The following is a 22,963-nucleotide window of genomic DNA, read 5'->3' on the forward strand; positions in this document are numbered from 1 at the left end:
TCCTCCCTAAAAATCATTGAAGAAATAGGATACTGCTTCAGCAGGTTGTCTCAGATCAAATTTAAGTTGGAATTCCCTAGATTGTGCCAGTCCTTTTTGATTTTTCTCTCTGAACTGTTTAGAAGTTATTACATGTCTGACAGTAGTTAGCTTTATTGACTAGTCAAGGAAGCTTAATTGAAATTGAGCTGTCTTTAAGCTGTAGATCAAGAAGTTTGTGAAAAGGATTATACCTTGTCCTCATGACAGTGAAAGGAGAATAGACTCTGACCTATGTTTTTATGAATGGAGTCATCTCAATATTCAGGGTTGCCATTACAATATCTTTGAGAAGCGTTAATCGAAGGATAAAATGCAAAAAAGGTTAACTATGCAAAATGGTGCTTCTCTAGTGATAAGAGTTATTTTCAGTCTTGTGTTACTTAAGAATTTGATTACACCTAGTAACATACTCTGTTACAGGAAAGACATTTAAGTTTAGAAACTAGTAACCAAATAAACTCATATATTCAGTACTTGAATTTTGTTTTTTGACTATTTTGAACAAGTATGTTTGCAGTTGTTGTCTGATATGCAGGTCAGAGATCTCTTGTTCTGTAAAGTGGCACAGGATCAAGCCCTAGAAGATGGGATTTTATCTATATAATCTATCTATATCACCAAATAAATGCAGGTTGTGGATTTGCATTTTTTAACTTAGTGCATGCAGAATAAGTCTTTTAATAAGACAGATGGTGCTGTAGCATTGGTCAGGGTATGTGTCTGTCTTGGAGCAATGAAAATATAATTTCTTCCAGGACCAATGCATATTTAAGTTTGGGGGGGGGAGGGGGAGGAATGTCAAAGCACTGATTCCTAGGCTTCCTGATTTGAAATTTAGTGAAGAAGTCTTTGAGTGATAATTCACCTCTGAAGAACATTAGTACTGTTTCAGGGCCTTGGTCAAGAAACCCAAAACCTAGCTATTAGAGAATATTGGACTCTCCAGAATGTAATGTTAGTGTTTTATGATTTGAGCATGGTTAAGCTGCAGTAAATGCAGATCTTTCCAGCTAAAGTCTTGTGAAGTACTTTTTTTTTTAATGTCAGTCTTTATTTTACACGTTAATTCGCATCTATAATTTGTATAGAAATTCAGATTTTTGTTTTGGATTTTTCTTTTTAAATCTACCTTTTGATAATAGAAAACTTAATGGCTCCAGAGGGAGTTGAATTAGGTATATTTACTTGTTTATTATCTGTTCATGATAATTTTCTGTCCTTTCAGTTAATGCTGAAATAACTGTTAGAGGATTTCTATTTCTGTTAAGAAGGTTGAGATTACAGCAGCAAATGTGTAGATGAATACCTTATAAAAAAAAACCAACGTGAGTTACTGTTTTATCTTTCAATATGTACAGTGAAGACTGGCAAATGTCTGGATCAGGGTCAGTATCAGGAACTGGCTCCGATTCTGAATCAGAGGAAGATAGGGAGAAAAGCAGTTGTGAAGAGAGTGAATCTGACTATGAGCCAAAAAACAAGGTCAAAAGCCGGAAACCTCCAAGCAGGTAGAAAGTCTTGCATTTTGGATAGTCTCATGCTATTTCTAATTAATAATTTGAGCATTGTACTACTATATATGCAATTGAAAATGTAAATATTTATTACAAAAATTGAAGAATTTTTTTTTTAACTACAAAACATGTCATAATACCAATACCAATGCATTGTAGTGAATGCCTCTTTCCTGTGGGCTGTAACTGTAAGTGGCATAACTGAACAGTCATGAAGTATGCATATTCAGAAACAAATACAGATGATTTGTGGTTTTCCATGTTGAAATGCCATTGTTTTGTCATATCTCGTTGTCTTAAGAATTAAGCCAAAAAGTGGCAAAAAGAGTACAGGACAGAAAAAGAGGCAGCTTGATTCATCAGATGATGATGATGATGATGACGATGATGATGATTATGATAAGAGAGGATCTCGTCGCCAGGCAACAGTCAACGTTAGTTACAAAGAAGCTGAAGAAACTAAGACAGATTCTGATGACTTGCTGGAGGTCTGTGGAGAAGATGTCCCACAACCTGAAGAAGATGAATTTGAAACTATAGAGAAGTTTATGGATAGTCGAATTGGCCGAAAAGGAGGTATTTTTTTTATCATTGTCCTTAAGATGCTGAAGTAAGTTTTGGTACAGCTGCAGCAATTGTTCTCAGCTTTAGGTCACCCATGATGTTTGTAAACAGTAATAAGTTTAAAAATACCAGAAAGTCATCTTGTATTGTTTTTTTCACCCTGATAAGGAGGCTGTTTTTTACAGTCCCTTTTCAAGCCTTATAAAGTAAAGCACAGAACTTACATAACTGAGTAATGCAAAAAGAAATTAGATAAGTGGAAGATAGCTCTATATTGCATAAATGCACACCATGTTGTTACAGCACTGTCTGTACAGTTTCTARTACCTGATAGGTATCAATTGTATACAATCAGAGGGGAGAAAGTGGACTAGRTAGGACAGCTAACCAGTAATCTGAACTCTGAAGGATGGTGTTGGGAAGGCTGAACCATTGAGACCGTGGTTTCAATTATTCCTGTGCAAATTGTCTCAATATGTTACAAACAAATGGTGGAAAGGCTACAAAGTGTGTCTAAAATTTCAGCCGTGTGCTTGCATGTGAACTTCTAAAAGTTTCTTTGTGAATGATGGTAATGGTGTCATATTTGCAGCAACAATGGGTTGCAGTGCCCAGCAGTTTTCTGTATGTGTTTTAGCCTGCAAATTAGGGTTCTAAGTATAGAAAATTTGGGCCCCTTACGCTTCAGAGCTACCTTTCTCCTTTAATTATAAGCAATCTCTAGAGTTTCTGACCCATCTCAGAGCTTGCATTGTCTTTTCTCAACTTTCTTCTCCCCCTATGCTGTCCTAAATTCCAATCTATCCTAAAGTCTCTTACTCCAATGGAGTGTCACACTACTGTGTTAAAAACCTTTTGGACTAGGCTTGTTATATTTTGCTTCTTCAGATGCTGTTGCTGTTTGTGTTGTCCTTTGTTGTTGCCACTCTCTGTTACCATATCTGGCCCCTGCAGCTGACTGAGTTCAGTTCCTTACCTGGCCCTCCTCACAGAAATGAGCCTGTTCCCGGGTGCTAGTATGCTTCAGCTGGGATGCAGTCTGTATTTAATTAAAAATTGCCTCAGATAAGATTCCAGGGGCAGAAGAAAAAAAATGTAGTAAAGTATGCCTAGGAAGAAATAGATTTATAGCATCCCTAATAGCAGGTTTTTGAGGTCTCAGAGCTGACCAAACATAAAGTCAAATGTCTAATGTACATACAAAGATGAGAAGGATATAGCAGGGAAGACAGCAAGTAATGTTAATGGAGCATTCCCTGGGGATCACTAGAGCAACTAGGAATACTAAGAAAATTCTAGTAAGAAAAGATGAGATATTACAGGTTAGATGCAGAGGATTTTTTGGTTACTTTTTTGATTTTCTTTTGAATTCCTGTGAATGTGTTAACATATCTATATCATAATTGTTCAAATAAGAGTAATTATGTGAGAGCTGTAGATAAATTAATTTAAAAGCATCACTTATTGCTTTCTACAACACATTTCTTATCAGTTAATTTATAGCAGTGCACATTTAATTAAGGTTTATGGTATGGTTTCCTTCTCAGCCACTGGTGCTGCAACCACCATCTATGCAGTTGAGGCAGATGGTGATCCAAATGCTGGGTTTGAAAAGTCAAAGGAGCCAGGAGAAGTACAATATCTTATTAAATGGAAAGGCTGGTCCCACATCCATAATACTTGGGAAACCGAGGAAACATTGAAGCAACAAAATGTTAAAGGAATGAAGAAGCTGGACAATTATAAGAAAAAGGATCAGGAAACAAAACGATGGTGAATATTTTTATAACTACTTCCATGTTACATATTTTTATAACAACATAGTTGTTTTATTGTGTTTCTGTGAGACCTGTTACCTCTTTGTGAGGACATGATTTCAAGTGTCTATACAACAAGAAGACAAAAAAAAAAAAAGAAAATTTAAGGCCTCCCTAAAACCTTACAATCCTGTAAGATTCTGAGCATGCTGACTTTTTCATTGAGCAGGTGAGAATACTCACGCATCAGATAAAATTGGACCTCTAAGTAAACAGCTTCTGTTCCTAAATTTTAGTGTGTCTGTTACAAATGAAGTTTGCCCAAGATGGGTGCTTAAAAAAAAATAAAGGAAAAAAAAAAGTCTTACCTCTTTTACTAGTTTTGTAGTTATATTTTGATCTGAGTTCTTTGGGAATCAATGCAGAGATTATTTTGCTAAGTATTTAGTTTTCTTGGCTCAAACTTCTCTCAAAGCCTAAGAGCCGAGAACTGAAGAAATCTGTACATTTTAATGCCACATTTTTGATGTTCAATTTTATTAGTATTTTAATATCATCTATGAACACTGGTGGGATTTTTAGGGAATCTTACTTGTAAGAGAGTGAACCATCCCTGATGTTATTCCATGAAAGTTTCCTGCAAAGTACACTGCGCACTGTTGAGAATAGATGTTCTGATTTATCTGCATGACTAGTACAAGCTGTAGTGTCTCTTGATATGCTTTCTCAGTCATTAGTGATGAGGCACCTAGGCCAGATGGAACACTTTTATAGCAGGAATTTCTGAGTTGTAGCCGCTTCAAAGAAGCTTTCTAAGAAGCGTTCCTGTGATGCTTACATTCAGAGCTTTAGAGTTGCCAAATTTTCTTAGTTTTAGAACTACACAATGTAATAAGTACTGTAAATAAATTCCCATTTCAGGCTGAAAAATGCTTCTCCAGAAGATGTGGAATATTATAACTGCCAGCAGGAACTTACAGATGATCTACATAAACAATATCAAATAGTGGAAAGAATAATTGGTATGTGACAAACTTGCAGACAGAAAATAGTGTTGAGAATATTACGTAGTTATTGCTTGTATATTGCATTTGTAGTTAAGAAATTTAGAGTATTGATATGACTAAAATTTTAATGCAAAAAAAACCTCTTAATAAAAAGTTGTCCTACTTTCTTTGTTGTGAAATGAGTTTAAGTCATCGTCTAAAATGAGTGTTTTCTTAAAATGCAGAAGGAAAATACTGATCTGATATCTCTGATGCATTTCTGCAGCTCATTCAAATCAGAAATCAGCAGCTGGTTATCCAGATTACTATTGCAAATGGCAGGGTCTGCCTTACTCAGAATGTAGCTGGGAAGATGGTGCCCTCATTGCTAAAAAATTTCAGGCCCGCATTGATGAGTATTTTAGCAGAAATCAGTCCAAGACCACTCCCTTTAAGGACTGCAAGGTGAGTGTGTGATTACAATGGGTTTATAATCAGTTGTGATATTAAAAGTGTGAAGGTATTTTATGCATCTGGAAATAACATATATATTTTATAATATTTTGTATGTTGTTCAGAATAATATTAATGAGGTATGTACRTGTATGTGTGTATAGAGAGAGAGAGACAGCGAGAGACAGTGAGTATCACTGCTGAGAATAGCTTTTTGTAGATGTTTGTCCCTTGCTTTTTTTACTGGCATTCATAGATGGAGTTTAGTTTCATTTGTTTTAAAAGTAACCTTTGTGAATGTGTTAATGTCATTCCTGTTGTGTAATTTAGATCAGCAATCAAATTAATTTCAGGAGTTGCTGTACAGCCTAGTTGTCTGTGATGGATAAAGACTAGATATGGTGACCCAACAGATTTCTACTACTATGTTGCTTCTGTGGGAAGACATTTTGGTAACTTCTGTTAGCATTAGGGCTGATGCTTAATTTCCTTTTGACAGGTTCTAAAACAGAGGCCAAGGTTTGTTGCACTAAAGAAGCAACCATCTTATATTGGAGGGCATGAGAGTTTAGAATTAAGAGATTATCAGTTAAATGGACTGAACTGGCTTGCTCACTCATGGTGCAAGTAAGTATAGTCTAAAATGAATTTTGCTGTTTGCAAATTGTAAGATCATATGTTAAAAGAAAACAAAGCAAACCTCTAAGAGATCAATATTAATTTTATAATTTTAAAGTAGACATGCAAGGAATATGTGCAAGCTTTTTGGTAAACATACTTGAAAAACAAGTAGTATGCTAAAAAGTGTTATGTGGTTTTTGAAATTGCTTCTAACTGTATCTAAAGAGACTTCAAGATTTACAGTTGCAAAATCTTGAAAATTTGTATGAGTGTTTTTATGCTCAAAAAATACTAATCTCTTCTTATCCATTCTGCTCCCCATTTTTTAGAGGGAATAGCTGTATTCTTGCGGATGAAATGGGTCTGGGTAAAACAATACAAACAATTTCTTTTCTGAACTACCTGTTTCATGAACATCAACTGTATGGACCTTTCTTGCTGGTTGTGCCACTTTCTACCTTGACGTCTTGGCAAAGAGAGATTCAAACTTGGGCTCCTCAGATGAATGCTGTGGTTTACTTAGGAGATATAACTAGCAGAAATATGGTGAGTATTTCTTTGTATCATTGAAAAAGCTTAGCAGTAAACAAGACTTATTTCACGCTCTTGTCTTCTCTTACTCTCCAGTATTTTTGGTTAGGAATGAGAAAACACCAATTTGAAACACTTGTGTGTCTTTAGAAAGCAAAGCGAAAGCTTAGATTTTGATCTGATATAAACATGTGAAAGATTGCCTTCCTACTAACTAATAAAAAGGATTAAAAATGCAAACTTGCATTTGAAAATAAATTGTCTTTGCCATGGAATTATTTAGGTGCTTAAAAAAAAAAAAGGTAAGACAACCATGATCTTAATTTGGTTTTGTAAAGGAGTAATGTGAGTAATCTCATCCATTAAAGTAAAAAAAATGTTTTATGGAAACTTCTTGCCATTTCTTCATAAGTTGAAGAAAACATCTCGGGGCCCTTAGAGAGCTTGGACTTAGTCTTGCATATGTTAGTGTGCTGTGCTTCTGTTTGGTGATCAAATTACTGTGTGTCAGTTAACAATTAATATTGCTGTAGTGCTTGAAATCATCCCAATCAATAAGACAGTTTTTCTGTAGCTTACAGTTCACTTAATTTTCTTTGTAGATAAGAACTCATGAATGGATGCATCCACAGACCAAGCGATTAAAATTTAATATACTTCTAACAACTTATGAAATTTTGTTGAAGGATAAGGTAATTGCGCTTATTTCTTCAGGGAGATACAATCACTTGTCCAGTGCAGAACTCCTTTAGGGTTACGTGTATTTCGGTTCTGGATCATTAAATGGATGGGGAATTTGACAGCTTTGCTTTCAGAAGTAGGACAGTAGAGTTTTCTTTAAGCACTTTTAGATTTTCTGTATATATGGTGAGGCTTTCTGCTCCTCCTCTGTTTTTTTTCCATTTCATTGAGTGGGTGACATGTTTTTTTCTTCAGTTTGTTTGGGCTTCTCATTACTGTAATAATCAATTTCCATCTTGAAGCACTCTCCTTCCTTATAGACCATGAACAAGGAACTGATAAAGCAAACAGCCCTCCACCCCTGACAACCGTGATTTAGAACTCTGAAATCCCGTGTGTTTTTCCTTTGTGTAGTAGTCTCCATAATGGTCACACACAGTTATCGTTAAACCTTCCAATAGTGTATCAAAATTTTTGCAGAAAGCCAATGAGCAGAACGTTTTTACTTTTGTGTATGTGCTGGGAAGAAGGTCAATGGTCATTTCTTTCTGTCATGTGAAAATTAATATAGATCAGATTTTTGGCCCTTTTTTCCTTTTAAACTTAGCGTATACTTTCTTGGGACACTTACATAGCCTTCTGTTGAATCCAACAAATTTAGGTGCCTAGACACATAGGTGTCCATATTTTGTGATGGTATTTGTAACCTGATGTAAAATGCCAGAAATTGCGTAATATGCTTATTAGTATAATGTTTTCTCTCCCCCCTCCCCACCTCTGTTTCTTTAAGTCATTCCTTGGTGGTCTGAATTGGGCATTTATAGGAGTTGATGAAGCTCATCGTTTAAAAAATGACGATTCCCTTCTGTACAAGACTTTAATAGACTTTAAGTCTAACCATCGTCTTCTTATCACTGGAACTCCTCTGCAAAATTCCCTCAAAGAACTTTGGTCTTTGCTGCACTTCATCATGCCAGAAAAGTAAGAAAGAGTTTTACATGATCTGTGTTAATAATTTTTTCGAAGTTTCTTACTGTGGAATATTGTAGCGATTGGGAGAATCACATAAAATAATTTAAATATTTTGTATAAAGCAGGTACACACATCTTTCATGCTACTCTTGATAAATACTTCTGGTAGCAATTGTTACTTTTTTCTGTTTTACCAGTCCACAAAAAAGATGGAGTGATGTATGGGTCAGAGTCCTGAAAAGAGGCTTTGTCCCAGTCTAAAACGGAAACCAGGTGGATTTACTCTGGGGAGATAGAATGGGGTTGAGGATATCTTCTTTCCTCTGTTAGTACCGTTAGTGAAAGCAGGTTTGTACCAAGATGCCCGATACCCAGTAGTTCAATCACGTAGCTAGTTTGCCCATGTGGTTTGCGTACAATAGGTTTACTGTATTGACCTTATGTTGTATTGACTTGTGTTTATGTCTCGGATAAATGAGAACTCTAAGGACATGTTCTTATCAAGTATCTTGTAAATGCAAAGCACCATAGCTGCAGTTAGTTTGGGAGCTATGCTTTGCATTGACTTCTTCAGAACCTTACAAGCACAACCAAGAAAGTTGTTATCTAGCACGCATTCTTCAGCTGATCACATGTCCATTCTCTTAGTCTGTTAGCGCATATCACCTTTCAGCTGTTCTATACAAGCTGCAAAAAGTATGTGAAGTGGTCTGTTCTCATGCACTCTCTTCCAGCCATGCAACTATTTTTCATGTGGTTCTTGATAAATACAGTAATAGAATTTCTGCAACTATCTATCCAAGTTTCTTGCAGACAAGGTAAAATGTTGAGTTTCCACTGGAGAAATTCAAATTCAGTAGTTTAGTTCTAATTCTGCAAAGTGTTTGGAGACTTCCATTCTTCTATTTACAGAGAAAGTACTTTGAATTTCTTGCGAGATGAAAATGAAATGGAGAGAGTGGGGGAAGAAGTCCATATGTGTGTGTGCGCATATGTGGTATATTTATGGGTTTTGTGTGTTTGTGTTCTGTTTCTTCTTGAGTGTCGCTTCTTCAGGTCATTCACAATATATCACTACTTTCATAGTGATTCTCATAGTGACTCATTCTCTTATGTTGAAGGTTTTCTTCATGGGAAGATTTTGAAGAGGAGCATGGCAAAGGGAGAGAGTTTGGTTATGCAAGTCTTCACAAAGAACTTGAACCATTTCTACTAAGAAGAGTTAAAAAAGATGTAGAAAAGTCTTTACCTGCTAAGGTTGAACAAATTTTGAGGATGGAAATGAGTGCATTGCAGAAGCAATATTACAAGTAAGAAATGATTTATTTAAATCCTGCTTTTTTAAGTAATATATCTACCTGCAAATTACTGAAGTTTAGTAGTTTTTGTGATGCAATTGAGCTTGAGACAAAACAAGAAAAAGTAAAAACCTGATACTTTTCAGGATTTTACCACAGTGAAATTCCATGAAGCAAAGGCTTAAGAATTACACTGGTCTAATCTTTGTTCGTTTAGCTTCTGTTGTATGGCATATTTGTACGTTTTTTTTGTCAGGAGCTGCTTTTTCTCTTCAGTTTGCTTCTATTTTGAAAGCTTACATGTATCTTAATTCCATATATGGTTAGAAATTATTTACACTGTACATTCTATATCAYAGGTGGATTTTAACCAGGAATTATAAAGCCCTGAGTAAGGGTTCAAAAGGCAGTACGTCAGGCTTTTTGAACATCATGATGGAACTCAAAAAGTGTTGTAACCATTGCTACCTCATTAAACCACCAGATGACAGTGAATTCTATAATAAACAGGAGGCCTTACAGGTAATACCACTTTGTTTTTTAATTAAAAAAAAAAATAAAGTTCTGTTTTACATCAGTAATATGTACACAGTAATTTTATACTGTTGAGGCAATTTATTTGTTCTTATTAATATATATTAAGAAAGAACAAGATCTCTATAAAATGTGCATCCTGAGTTTTACAGGTAAGTGAATTGATTTCTTGTTTCTTAATTAGAACCAAATAATAGACCATTACTAAATAAAATATCCCTGATTTTAATTATGATCAAAATAAAAAGGAAATAGTTTGAAATAGGCTGTGTGTTTTCGGACAAAATAAACTCAAGACCTATTTAAACCCAGACTGAAAAAAAGTAGTAGTTAAACAGGTGAATGTAATATAAATACAAATGCATGGGACTGGTAGTGGTACATCATCAATCCATGTGATAGCTGAAAGCGATTTGCAGAATGTTTTTAAGGTTTTGTTTGTTTGTTTTTTATAATGAAGCATTGTTCTCTGTATGCCTGCAAACAGCCAAAGTGAAAGGAAATAAAAGCAACAAACAGCCAAAGCTTATTATGATTTTTGCTGTTATTGTTATGAATGAAAACAACTATAGCATCACTACCAAGGATGGTCTGTGATTTTTTTTTTTTTTTTTGTATAGGTTAACTCTTGTTTATACTAAAACTGTTGAGAACCACTGCAACAGATAAAACAACTGCTATTGTTTGATGCAGTTTATATCAACATAAATATTTCTAAAGTTAATTTTTTCCTGTAAGCTTTGAAATTGATAATTTAAATACTTTGGGGAAAATTACCGGATTGTGCAGTGACAGCTTGTGATTTCAAGCTATTTTATGTTATAAAGTGTTTCTCAAAGCTAAAGGATATTTTACTTACAACTTGGTATACTGTATGACTATTCTAAACTATAATTAAGCTCGTCAGAACTGTTCAACCATTCTTTCTAATAATTTCATACTTTTAACAATGACTTCCCTGGCCCATCTTAATAAGGGAGGAATAACCCCATGCACCAGTACAGGTTGGGGGCTGACCTGCTGGAAAGCAGCTCTGTGGAGAAGGACTTGGGAGTGCTGGTGGACAAGTTGACCGTGAGGCAGCAATGTGCCCTTGTGGCCAAGAAGGCCAATGGTATCCTGGGGCGCATCAGGAAGAATGTTGCCAGCAAGCCGAGGGAGGCGATTCTCCCCCTCTACTCAGCCCTGGGGAGGCCACATCTGGAGTACTGCGTCCAGTTCTGGGCTCCCCAGTACAAGAGGGATGTGGCACTACTGGAGCAAGTCCAGCGAAGGGCTACAAAGACGATTAGGGGACTGGAGCATCTCTCTTATGAGGAAAGGCTGAGAGAGCTGGGCCTGTTTAGCCTGGAGAAGAGAAGGCTGAGAGGAGATCTTATCAATGTGTACAAGTATCTGAAGGGAGGGTGTYAAGAGGATGGGACCAGACTCTTTTCAGTGGTGCCCAGCGACAGGACGCGAGGCAACGGGCACAAACTGAAACACAGACAATTCCATCTGAACATGAGGAAAAACTTTTTCACTGTGAGGGTGACAGAGCACTGGAACAGGTTGCCCAGAGAGGTTGTGGAGTCTCCTTCTCTGGAGATATTCAAAACGCGCCTGGACACAATCCTGTGCAAGGTGCTCTAGGTGACCCTGCTTGAGCAGGGGGGGTTGGACTAGATGATCTCCAGAGGTCCCTTCCAACCTCAACCATTCTGTGAAGCTTTGTTAGCTCTAATTCTGAACAAAATATCCTCTTTCTTTCTGTCATAAAGAATAAAAGTGCCTAACTCCAAATTTTTCCACTCCCTAAAATTGTATCCCAAACCTTTTCAAGTTAAAGAGGCCTAAAGTTTTCAGCATTAAATTCCACGTGCACTGGAGTTTTTGTTCTAGTTATTCTCAGTGGAGCTGGGAAGGCTTAACATTGTAGCCTACCTAAAGCCCGTTCAACTCCACAAACAAGATTCTTCCCAGTTTATCTTGCATGAGAGACTTGAGTGGTAGTCATTGTCTAAGAATACTTAACAGGATGAGGCAGCAGTGCCTGTTTCTGTTCATAAGATGGGAAGTGGGGAGAAAGTAGTAATAAAATAGTCCCTTTTCTTAATAATCTCAAGTATTTTGTTGACTACGAAAAGTTATTGTTTACTTGGCAAAAAAGAGCTTGAGCCTATACCTTAACTGCTCTGATTTGTAGCTAACACTTCAGTGGAATGTTAAGATGCTGTTTTATGAGCAAGAGCTGAGAAATGCATTTCCTTAAAAATAGGCTACTCAGTGCTGCTGTTTGTTCAGTTGAAGTACTCAATGCTTTTATAATGCCTTTTTACAAGATCAGGATGCTTGCTAAATCCTGATTGAACTTTAATGTTCAATTAATGCTGCATGTATAGCAGTGTAGTGTGGTCACCTGAATGTGTGTGTTAGTTCTAAGAGTATGTATATTGTGCGCACGTATTAAAATATTTTTAAAGGAAAGTCAGAATTTCTATCATTCTTCCCATACCAGTAGACAAGAAAGCAAACCTAAAATGAATGTTTAACCAATTGCAGTGTGTATTACTGTTGAGGTGAACTTATTCTGTAATATATATTTACATTGTTTTTGTAGCATTTAATACGTAGCAGCGGGAAACTAATCCTTCTTGACAAGCTACTGATTCGTCTGCGAGAACGTGGCAACAGAGTTTTGATTTTCTCTCAGATGGTGAGGATGCTGGACATCCTAGCAGAGTATTTGAAGTATCGCCAGTTTCCCTTTCAAGTAAGAGTTTTGCTGGTAGTAGCCAAGAAGCCTTCTGTCCCTTGTCCCTTTCTCCTTCCTTTTTTTTTTTTTTTTTTTTTTGGTAGAAAGAGCTATATAAATTTATCTTTATGTACAGGAAGCCTGGCAATTGCTACATGCTAAATGATATTTTGAAATGAAGCTGATGGAAAAGAGAGTGTAAAATGTTACATTGCTGGATTTGGGGTTTTTTGTTTTCTCGTGTAACTGTTATAGCAACTGAGAAATTGAAGTTGCTCTGATTAGAATATAGTATAGGAATTCCTTTCTAACTGTAGTATTAAATCTCTTTAGAGACTCGATGGATCAATAAAAGGGGAATTGAGGAAACAAGCACTGGATCATTTTAATGCAGAAGGATCAGAGGTATGGTATTAGTTGTGTATTTTTAAGGAATCTGCTCAGCTTTATTTTTTTCCAAAGAGATATACTAAATAGAAATTTAGGGAAATTAGCTAGGAAAATGAATATATCCCTGAGAAATATAACAAACATTACATAAAAACTGAAGGCTGAGTAAAGTGATGGATGCATCTGTAAAGTTGACATTTCCTTGTTATTACCTAGAATATAATTTTTACAACTCTTAGATTTTTTTCTAAGATGAGGTTAAATAGGAACACAATTTATGAAAATGTTGTTTAATTAATATAATCAGTAATTACAATATTTTAATATTTTTTCAGTGCTCTTTATCAAAGTAATTACAAGTACTATATAAGCACTGAAAATTTAGCTTCATAACTTTGTTGTTTTGTAGGACTTAATCCTATGATTTTTACAAGAGCCCTAAACTTAGGCAAGCCTTTAGCGTCAAAAACATCCTTTGGCAGTGGGCAGAATTGAGTCGCATATATCCTTGCATGAAGTACAACCATCTTTAACTCTGGCTTCTGTTATCGTCATCTGTTGACTCTTAGTTCCTTGCCCTGGGAGAGAATAGTGAAGATCTGATTTCTAGCCTACTTGTAATTTTGGAGGTCTGTGTTATAGCTTCTTTCTTTTCTGTGTTGAAAGATTCCTAGCTTATTTAGTATTCCTAATAGGGAAGCCATGCCATACCTTTGGTCATCTTAGATCCCTGCCCCACCCTGGCAGGGTTTTTTGCAATAATGGAAGGATAGTATTTATCAGTTACTGCTGAGCTTAAGTTTCTGCTATGGTTGGGGAGGAAGGACTTAACTTCATAACATTAAACTGCAGATGTTTGTTAGATACAGAAGTTTTACATTCTAGTACAGACATCATTGCCTTTCTGAAATCTTGCCAGTTCTACTGTACAGCTTTTGAGATGAAGGGGGGAATCCAGACTTCACACGGTATTCAAGATCGTAGGCAAACTATGGATTTGTGCAGCAACATAATTGTGTCCTCTGTTTTATTCTCTAGTTTTTTCTCAATAATTCATAACATTTCATATGACTTTTTGGCCATTACTAAACTGAGGTTTCCATGGAAATATCTACCACAACTCCAAGAACCAGTTCCTGAGCAGTAATGATTTGCTATTACCTGTCTCTGTATGTAAAATTAGGATGCTTTTTTCCAATTTTGCTTTATCTTGAATTTCATATGCTGTTTTATGCCTGTCTCATAAGATCCTTCTGCAGTCCTTTGTAGTTGTCCCTGAATAACTGTGTATCATCTGCAAATTTTGTCATCTCATTGCTCATCCCGTTTTCATATTGAACAGCATTGATCCCTGCAGAACACTTGCTTCCTGTCTCATAGTTAACCAGTTACCTTTATGTCCAAGGGTCTTCCCTCCTATGCCATGGCTGCTTAGTTTTCTTAAAAAATTTTGATGAGGGACTTTGACACCTACAAGACTTTAACAGCAGGTTGTTTTGTACTTTTGGCTGGTGTTTTGTTTGATTGTTTTTCTCCTTTCTCCACTGCCCCCCCACCCCCACCCCTGGTGGTTGGTGCTCATCTCCTATGGTTCTGCTTCCCTTAAACTATAGAGAAATCAATAACTGTTCACAAGAGAAATTGATATCAGTGTTCACTTTATCCTTAAAGAAACTTCAGCTATGGAACAGCTGTTTGATAGCATATGAGTTCATAGTCTGCTTCACAGAATGTATAAACAAGTGTCATATTGGTTCCCTGAAGAATATTAAAACTAATATGTATAAAGCTATTTCTTATTTTATGATTTCAGGACTTCTGCTTTTTACTGTCTACCAGAGCTGGAGGATTAGGTATAAACTTGGCATCTGCTGACACTGTAGTTATATTTGATTCTGACTGGAATCCACAGAATGATCTGCAAGCACAGGCGAGAGCCCATAGGATTGGACAGAAGAAACAGGTACGCGTCTCTCAGCTTTGAGCTCCAAACCTGAAGGAGGGTTCCACACAGTAGCTGTCTGCTGTCTGTTTTGCATCTGGGAGCAGTCTTCATGTATTTTAAGAATAAGTAATGTTTGCTTAGTATGTCTAAAAATGTTAATAGTGCTTATCCAAATTATTTATTTATTTATTTAAATCTCCCTATATGGGAGATGGTATGGCAGCTGTAGATACATATGGTTGGGAAGGAAGGGGAGTCATGGACTTGTCCCATGTTCATTGGTATCATGTCATTCTAGAAAATAACTGTTTCTTCAGCCACATCCCCTTTACTTACAAGTGAAATATTTCCTAGTTCTTTCCAGGTTTCTTTCTTGCAAAAGACATCAAGCAATAAATCAGATATGACACTTTTGATTATGGTCATGCTTATGCCTAATCTCTACAGTTTATAGAAGAGAGGTCTAAGAATTTATTTCTTTACTTTTTAAGTGGGTTATGCAGAGACTATGGTAACGTGATTGAACAAATATTTCATAAATGAAACCAGTTAATAAAATTCAGAAGATTCATAATCAAGACTGACATTTTTCCCTATTGTTGCTTAAGGCATTTTTTGTTAGCTTGGTAATTTTATCTGAATATTGTTTTCATACGTAATTTGAGAACATCTAAATAGAGTTGTTGTTGTTGTTGTTGTTGTTGTTTAAATATACATAGGTTAATATTTATCGGCTAGTCACAAAAGGATCAGTAGAAGAGGATATTCTTGAGAGAGCCAAGAAGAAGATGGTGTTAGATCATTTAGTAATTCAGAGAATGGACACTACAGGGAAAACTGTGCTACATACAGGCTCTACTCCTTCAAGGTATATCTGTATATTCTTTCATATCAATTTACCCTTAAGTATATTTGACAAGCAAGTAAAAATGCAAGTTATTTGAGCTGGTTAATAAAAGACAAAAAATGTGTAGTAAGGGACGTGCAAAGTATATTGTCTTTGCACATGTTTATTTACATATTAAATATAGCTTTTATTTTTAAGTGAAGTAGAAGCTTGATTGACTCATGATTATAGTAATTTGAAAAAATTCTCTAAGATGTTTTTCTGAAATTCCTGTATTTTAGCTCAACGCCCTTTAATAAGGAAGAGTTATCAGCAATTTTGAAGTTTGGTGCTGAGGAACTTTTTAAAGAACCTGAAGGGGAAGAACAGGAGCCCCAGGTAAATGGAACAGTGCTTCTACACTTGATGGGTATAACAGCCAAAAATGTCTATGAATTATTTTGTTATAAAGAGAAACTTACTCTGTTTCAGGAAATGGATATAGATGAAATCTTGAAGAGGGCTGAAACGCGGGAAAATGAGCCAGGCCCATTAACTGTGGGAGATGAGCTGCTTTCACAGTTTAAGGTATTGCTTTGATCCCATCCTCCCTCCTCCTGTAATTACACTTCCCTTTATAAATGCTACTGTCTTCTTTTGCATACCCATCCATCTTGTCTTTGTTCTTATGAAACAGATACCACAATAAGTCAACACTGTATCTTTTTCGCGTAAAATGCCTTTTCACCTATACAGAATAATTACCATCAGAAAAAACATTTACAAATACATGATATATTTTGCTAAAAAAAAAAAAGAGAGATATAAAAGAAAAAGATATATATATATATATATATAATGTATTAGTCTTTGATTTAATGATTAGAATTCTTGGAAGGGTTGTTTTTTGCTTCATGCTTTAGGCTGTTAAGCACCTGTGGTGCTTTTGAAAACAAAACATAAAGTTTGGGTTGCTTGGTTGATGACTCTGAGAAATTCCTTTCAACCCCAAAAAATCAATAAACTATGCCAGTTATTTTAGGTGTTATCCAATTAAATATATTATAAAGTGTATCCAAATTGGTTTGTTTTGCTTAAAAAAAATGCAGAGCAGCATACAGTTGTTTAGATCAGTAGAGTATTAAATCGCCTTCCTGCTGATTATTTATTTGCAACATATCTGCACTGTATTAATGTATGGTTAGCTTTACTATGACAGTTTCACATTAACTTAGGCTTTCACATGCCATTAGCCCTGCTTCGAAGGAAAATTAAATAATAATCATACAGCTATCAAGGAAGTTGTTTCATTGTGCTTCTATATTAGTCAACTTTTAAATATGAAAAAGATTCTAATCTTTTTATTCAACCATTTTGAGTGGAGGGGTGTATGCATGTATATGAAAATACTTTCATTAGAGACAGTGTTTCATTAAGCATTTTGTATTTATAAATTATATATACATGTATATTCTTTTCAGTGTGTGTGTGTCTGTGTACCACCATCATGAACTAAGTTTTCCTAAAATTTAGTTGCTGACTCTCGTTTAAATAAAGTTGCATATTGACTTGGTGAATTTGTTCTGATACATAAGGTGGCCAACTTTTCTAATATGGATGAAGATGACATTGAGTTGGAACCAGAACGAAATTCAAGAAATTGGGAAGAAATCATTCCAGAAGTCCAGCGGCGAAGAATAGAAGAGGAGGAAAGACAAAAAGAACTTGAAGAAATATATATGCTCCCAAGGATGAGAAACTGTGCAAAACAGGTATCTCTGGGTTTTGACTGACTTTTATTTTTATGTTGCTGTTGTTTCAGTTTGTATTTTTGGATTGCCTATTTTTTTTTCCCCCTAACATATATTTTTGACAAGCCAGATAACTTTATTCATGCATTTTAATTATGTCATTTTGAACCACTTACTCTGAAATTCCAGATCAGCTTTAATGGAAGTGAAGGGAGACGCAGTAGGAACAGAAGATATTCTGGATCTGATAGTGACTCCGTCTCAGAAAGAAAACGTCCAAAAAAACGTGGAAGACCACGAACTATTCCTCGAGAGAATATTAAAGGATTTAGTGATGCAGAGATTAGACGGTAAGATTGGGGAGGAACATGCATGTTTAATGGGACAAAACAAAATTATTTTAAATCATTTTAGAGTTTGTAAATACAAAGACAGTTTATTTTTCCTGAATTTAGTTGAAACCTTTTATTCAAGGCATTTGACATTTTACCTTGCATAATTTGTGGTGCTGACATGATGGACTGTAGTGTCCAGAATTTGAACTCATTTTGGTGAGGGATAAAATTAGGTTGGAAAAATATTCTTGATTGTTTGAGTAGGTATTACTCCTAATCACTGCATCCCCTGAAGACAGTGAGTGGTTTCAAAAAAACAGTTTTTACAGTGGATGAGCTTCCCTCCCCGCCCCAAACAAATAAACAAAATATTCTACTTCCCAGCAGCATCAACTGATTGAAGAAAGAGCATGTACATCTTTGTCATGATACCCACAAAAGATTGAGTGGATTTTGTTTTCTTTTAGATTTCTTGACACTGTAATTGAATTAATGTGATATACTTTTTAAAACCAAAAAATAAAAAATCCCATTTCATTAATAAATCTGTACAGCTGGTCCCGTAAGTATTGGTGCTTTAAATATTTTTTGGTAGAAGGAGAAAGAAGAATTGTTTTTGTTTTACCTTTATGGGTTTGTGAAACGCTACTTTGTCTTTCAAATTTTAAGTATTCAAATTTCTCTGAAATATTTTAAAGTTTACAAAATATTCTTAATTATAGAAACAATTTTACAAGATCCTTGTTCCCTTTGCGTTTCATCCAACATAATGGATTGCAGCTTTTGACAAGGTTATTTTTGTGCTAGCACTAGTAACTTGGATTCTTGTTTGTTGAGGAAAACTCCTTTTTTATTTCATTCCCTCTCTGCCTCCTGGATATTTCCATCCTTCCACATTTTTTCTGAGGGTAGTAACATTCCTTTATCTTTCATGTCATGCTTTCTTAAATCTTAAAATCATCTGTCTTGAGTTGCAGCTATCTCCTCTTTATTTTATGAGGCATAACATAATATTTGAATTCTCTATTTACTGTAAATCCGCATTTGATTTTTATGATTAGACATGTCTAGTTGCTGAATCTTTTGTCTCATGAAAATAATAAGGTAATTTCTGAAATAAATTGTACCATCTATTGTTTTATTTGTATCAGTTCTTAAACCAAATAAAACTCTGGTTTTAAATGTGGGGTATCTTGATATACTAAGCTGCCCTAGTCTCTCTAGTTTTCATTTTTTTTCCATTGTCCATACAGTGTTGTACTAAAAATTGATTGATTGACAGTTTTAAAACCAATGTGGTTAGTTAAGCATATATTTAAACTGTAAAATTGTTTTCTGTTACTAGGTTTATCAAGAGTTACAAGAAATTTGGTGGCCCCCTTGAAAGGTAAACTGATTATAGTTTTGTAGCAATTTGGAACCTTGTTTTCATAAAACTAGAACAATACACCTAGAAAACTTAGGTTGAAGAGAAAATAACTGTACCTAATCCGTTGCCTTGACTATAACATGAATTTAGTTTAGTATCTTCCCTTTCTTCATATATGGCATGTGTGTAGACAGCCAGTAATTCAAACCTCTCCGTTTTGCAGGGCTACTTGTTCTTTCCTTATACTTTACATGCTGTCTTGTTTAATCTGCATTAGTGATAATCATTTAGTTGTCTTGTTTGATAGTCTGTTGAAAGCCTATGGTTTTATCCACCATAACTGCCAAAGGTAGTTTTGCATTTTTCTTATTGTCAGTTCTTATTTTTAAGTTTTCTGTATTACTCCACTTTTGAGATTAATTTCTCATTTTCATTTTCCTTAGAAATACTTATAGTCTATATAATCATGTTATAGTTCCTTTTYTTTTTAATAAATAGCCAGTAATGTAACTCAAAATTGTATAGTTAGTGTCCTTTATGGTTCTTGTTGTATTGTCCTCTGGTATCTGGATCAATTGTATTATTTCCTTTTTTTTTTTCTTTTGTAGTTTTTGTATAATTTTCTATAACTGTTTTTAACTGCATGGATCAAAATTGCACACAGTATCGCAAGTGTGGCTGACTGATAGCTTACATGATCACCTTTCTAGTTTCAAAATTTGAAGGAGTCATTCACAAATTAGTGAAGCTTTAGAGTTGTACAAAATACTTATCTGTTTTATTACAGGTTAGATGCTATAGCTAGAGATGCTGAGCTAGTTGATAAATCTGAGACAGACCTTAGGCGTTTGGGAGAGCTTGTACATAATGGATGCATTAAGGCTTTGAAGGACAATTCTGGACCAGAAAGAGCAGGTACGGTGTGCTTGGGTGGGGAGAAAGAAGAATAAAAAGTATCAAGAAGCCTGAGTTATTCTTGCACTCTGATTATAAGACAAAACAATTGTATTAGGGGAAAATATAAATAATAGTAATAAATGTTAGCATGCTAGGCTATTAAAAAGGGGATTATAGTAAGAAGAGTTCTTCTCCCCTTCCCTGTGTGAATTGCTATAGGAGAATGCAGTATGTTTTTGCTTTGCCGTGAAATTTAAGATTAATCTGATATTATTATATGGAAGACATTGAAATTCTGAAGTTTAGTTGGGGTGTTTGGTTAAGAAAAATACATTTGATATAATTGAAGGTGTGCTGCTACACCAACAATCTTTCCTGTTTTCTTTACGTTTGTCTGTAAGGTACACATAAAGCCTAAATACTTTGGTCTTTTATTTTAAGGAGGTAGACTTGGGAAAGTTAAAGGCCCAACATTCCGAATATCAGGAGTGCAAGTAAATGCAAAGCTGGTCATCTCTCACGAAGAAGAGTTGGCACCATTGCATAAATCCATTCCTGCAGATCCAGAAGAAAGGAAAAGGTAATTTTTTCTAAAGGAAGCCATAATGTAGAAAACTATTAAAGGTTTTTATGCATATATTTTATCAATCCAGACTCTAAGCACACTGCGACACCAGTGTCTCTCCATTCCCTATAGAGGACTGGCAGCAGCAGTCTGCTCTGTGTCTTTGTTCTTTCTTCCCTCACCTTAGTAGCCAGTACCTGCTTTTTGGTTTCTGAACTGTATTCATTGCGGACTGGGTTCGGTTAATCTTAATATGGTATTCCAGACTAGAAATCAGGCTTGTTGAGGAGCTGCTTTATGTGTTATCTCTGCCTGAGGCAAAGTAGTATCTGTCACAGTGGAGCAGGCAGTCATTGTTAGTAGYTGTTTCAGTCCTCACTCTCTGAACTTTTTAGCTTGCCACCCTGTGTATCATACTCCCTAAACTGTCCGCAAATTCAGTTAGTGGTTACACTCGGGTGATGTTTTAAGCTTTTCTTCACAGCTGGCCAACTTTATGACTCATTCCATTGCCATAGACCAGTACCTGTTGTTCCTTGTGTCTTAATCCTGACCTGCTATAAAACATGTTATAATACTGATTTCAGTGAATGTTCTAAATAAATTGTAAGAAAGTCTGATGGTAGATAACTGAATTACTTTCCTAAATATACCAGCCTCCTAGTGATGTAACAGTACTTATTTTTTCCACTTGTAGCACATTCCCCACCCCCTTGCTAAGTTTCCGAAGTAAAGATCACTTATTTGTCTAACTTACTTCCACTAGATATGTCGTCCCATGCCACACGAAGGCAGCTCATTTTGATATAGATTGGGGTAAGGAAGATGATTCCAATCTGTTAATAGGCATCTATGAATATGGTTATGGCAGCTGGGAAATGATAAAAATGGATCCTGATCTCAGTTTGACACAGAAGGTATGTCATCTACAAAATTTCCTGTCATCAAGGACCTTTTTTGTTTAGGTAATAATGATAATAAGATCAGTCACTGAAAGAGCATATTTTATGATAACTGAAATTGCACAGAAGTTGTATATCAGTTGTACTCCTTCATTCTCTTCTTATGGTAGTTTATTAGATTTCAAGGTCTTGTGTATTCTGTTAAAGTATGCCTTCTTACAGTTTATTATGTTTTCATATTTCCATATCCTTGGAACTCTGTCACCTCAATTCTTCCTTTCCAGTTTTTTGTTTCCCTGTTTTAGATGCTCTAGTTGTGTTCATTTTGTTCTTGAGCTTTTGGAAGGGAGGCTGCTCTGTGGTTTGGTGTGCTCCCCTCTTCCTCTCTTCCCCCCCACCCCTCCCAGCTTAATCCCCATTTCCTTCACTTGAAACTGGCTTTCATTCACAACCTGAGAATAGCCACGCTCATTAGACCAGAAGTAGCACAATAGCTGCTTAACAGTGTTGAGTAAAAGATAGGTAGGGATGGACTGGGGTGAAGCAAGCTTAGTGATATTGCCAACAACCTGTAGCTTTGGGATTCGAGGAGCCAGGGTTGTGTCCAAATCTGTTTAATAATGATTTCTACTCCTGCCTTCCATCAATTTGTCTGTTTTATGAACACACCCTTTTATATTTTTGGCTACGGCAATATCCTGTAGTGATGAGTTCTGCATTTAGAAGCATGAGGCAGAACTCGGAGATCTGTGGATGGCAGTGGTACAGGAGTTCAGAATTTCTTAGATGAGCTACAAGGTTGGAAACAGAAATCAGAGGCTAGTTTTTGTAAACTCCGTGAGACAATTTTCAAAACTGTCTACATTAATTGTGTGATTGGGGAAAAATAGATTGTTTAAGAAATTCTCCATTCCTTCAAGCATGCTGGCACTTTTGCCAGGTATAGTTAGAGTGGATTTTTTTTTCCCAGCGTTTTTTGCAGCTTTTTCATTTCCCTGTGCTCCAGGCTAGTAGCTCATAAATTTGATAATTTCTGCACATAGCTGATAATACCATTGTTCCTCTCAGATTTTACCTGACGATCCAGATAAGAAACCCCAGGCCAAGCAGTTACAGACCCGTGCAGACTACCTCATTAAATTACTGAATAAAGACCTTGCAAGAAAGGAAGCACAAAGACTTGCTGGTGCAGTAAGTAAAATTTGACATGCAGTAATGAGATAATATGCTTATGGGCATGTTAGTGATCCTCTTTTTTTTTTCTTTTTTCTTTTTTTCTTTTTTTTCTTTTTTCTT

At 35.6% G+C, this 22,963-nt stretch overlaps 1 protein-coding gene across 4 annotated transcripts in view; it reads left to right on the forward strand.

Moving 5' to 3' along the window:
* CHD1 (chromodomain helicase DNA binding protein 1) overlaps positions 1-22,963 on the forward strand; it is a 51,756-nt gene that overhangs the window by 16,390 nt on the left and 12,403 nt on the right. For 3 of the 4 annotated variants that reach the window (XM_026073591.1, XM_026073593.1, XM_026073592.1), the window contains exons 5-28: positions 1,401-1,550; positions 1,858-2,132; positions 3,668-3,893; positions 4,799-4,899; positions 5,150-5,328; positions 5,816-5,943; positions 6,267-6,483; positions 7,071-7,160; positions 7,940-8,130; positions 9,243-9,431; positions 9,779-9,941; positions 12,553-12,705; positions 13,021-13,092; positions 14,891-15,040; positions 15,742-15,890; positions 16,151-16,247; positions 16,341-16,436; positions 17,444-17,620; positions 17,789-17,949; positions 19,280-19,321; positions 20,091-20,218; positions 20,642-20,780; positions 21,532-21,682; positions 22,736-22,858. In XM_026073591.1, coding sequence (XP_025929376.1) covers positions 1,401-1,550; positions 1,858-2,132; positions 3,668-3,893; positions 4,799-4,899; positions 5,150-5,328; positions 5,816-5,943; positions 6,267-6,483; positions 7,071-7,160; positions 7,940-8,130; positions 9,243-9,431; positions 9,779-9,941; positions 12,553-12,705; positions 13,021-13,092; positions 14,891-15,040; positions 15,742-15,890; positions 16,151-16,247; positions 16,341-16,436; positions 17,444-17,620; positions 17,789-17,949; positions 19,280-19,321; positions 20,091-20,218; positions 20,642-20,780; positions 21,532-21,682; positions 22,736-22,858 — 3,547 coding nt within the window. The remainder of the gene's footprint in view (positions 1-1,400; positions 1,551-1,857; positions 2,133-3,667; positions 3,894-4,798; positions 4,900-5,149; positions 5,329-5,815; positions 5,944-6,266; positions 6,484-7,070; positions 7,161-7,939; positions 8,131-9,242; positions 9,432-9,778; positions 9,942-12,552; positions 12,706-13,020; positions 13,093-14,890; positions 15,041-15,741; positions 15,891-16,150; positions 16,248-16,340; positions 16,437-17,443; positions 17,621-17,788; positions 17,950-19,279; positions 19,322-20,090; positions 20,219-20,641; positions 20,781-21,531; positions 21,683-22,735; positions 22,859-22,963) is intronic. The other variant, XM_026073594.1, reaches the window with a different exon arrangement.

The sequence above is a fragment of the Apteryx rowi genome, unplaced genomic scaffold, assembly GCF_003343035.1.
Source record: "Apteryx rowi isolate R43461 unplaced genomic scaffold, aptRow1 scaffold_370, whole genome shotgun sequence".
Taxonomy (NCBI): domain Eukaryota; kingdom Metazoa; phylum Chordata; class Aves; order Apterygiformes; family Apterygidae; genus Apteryx; species Apteryx rowi.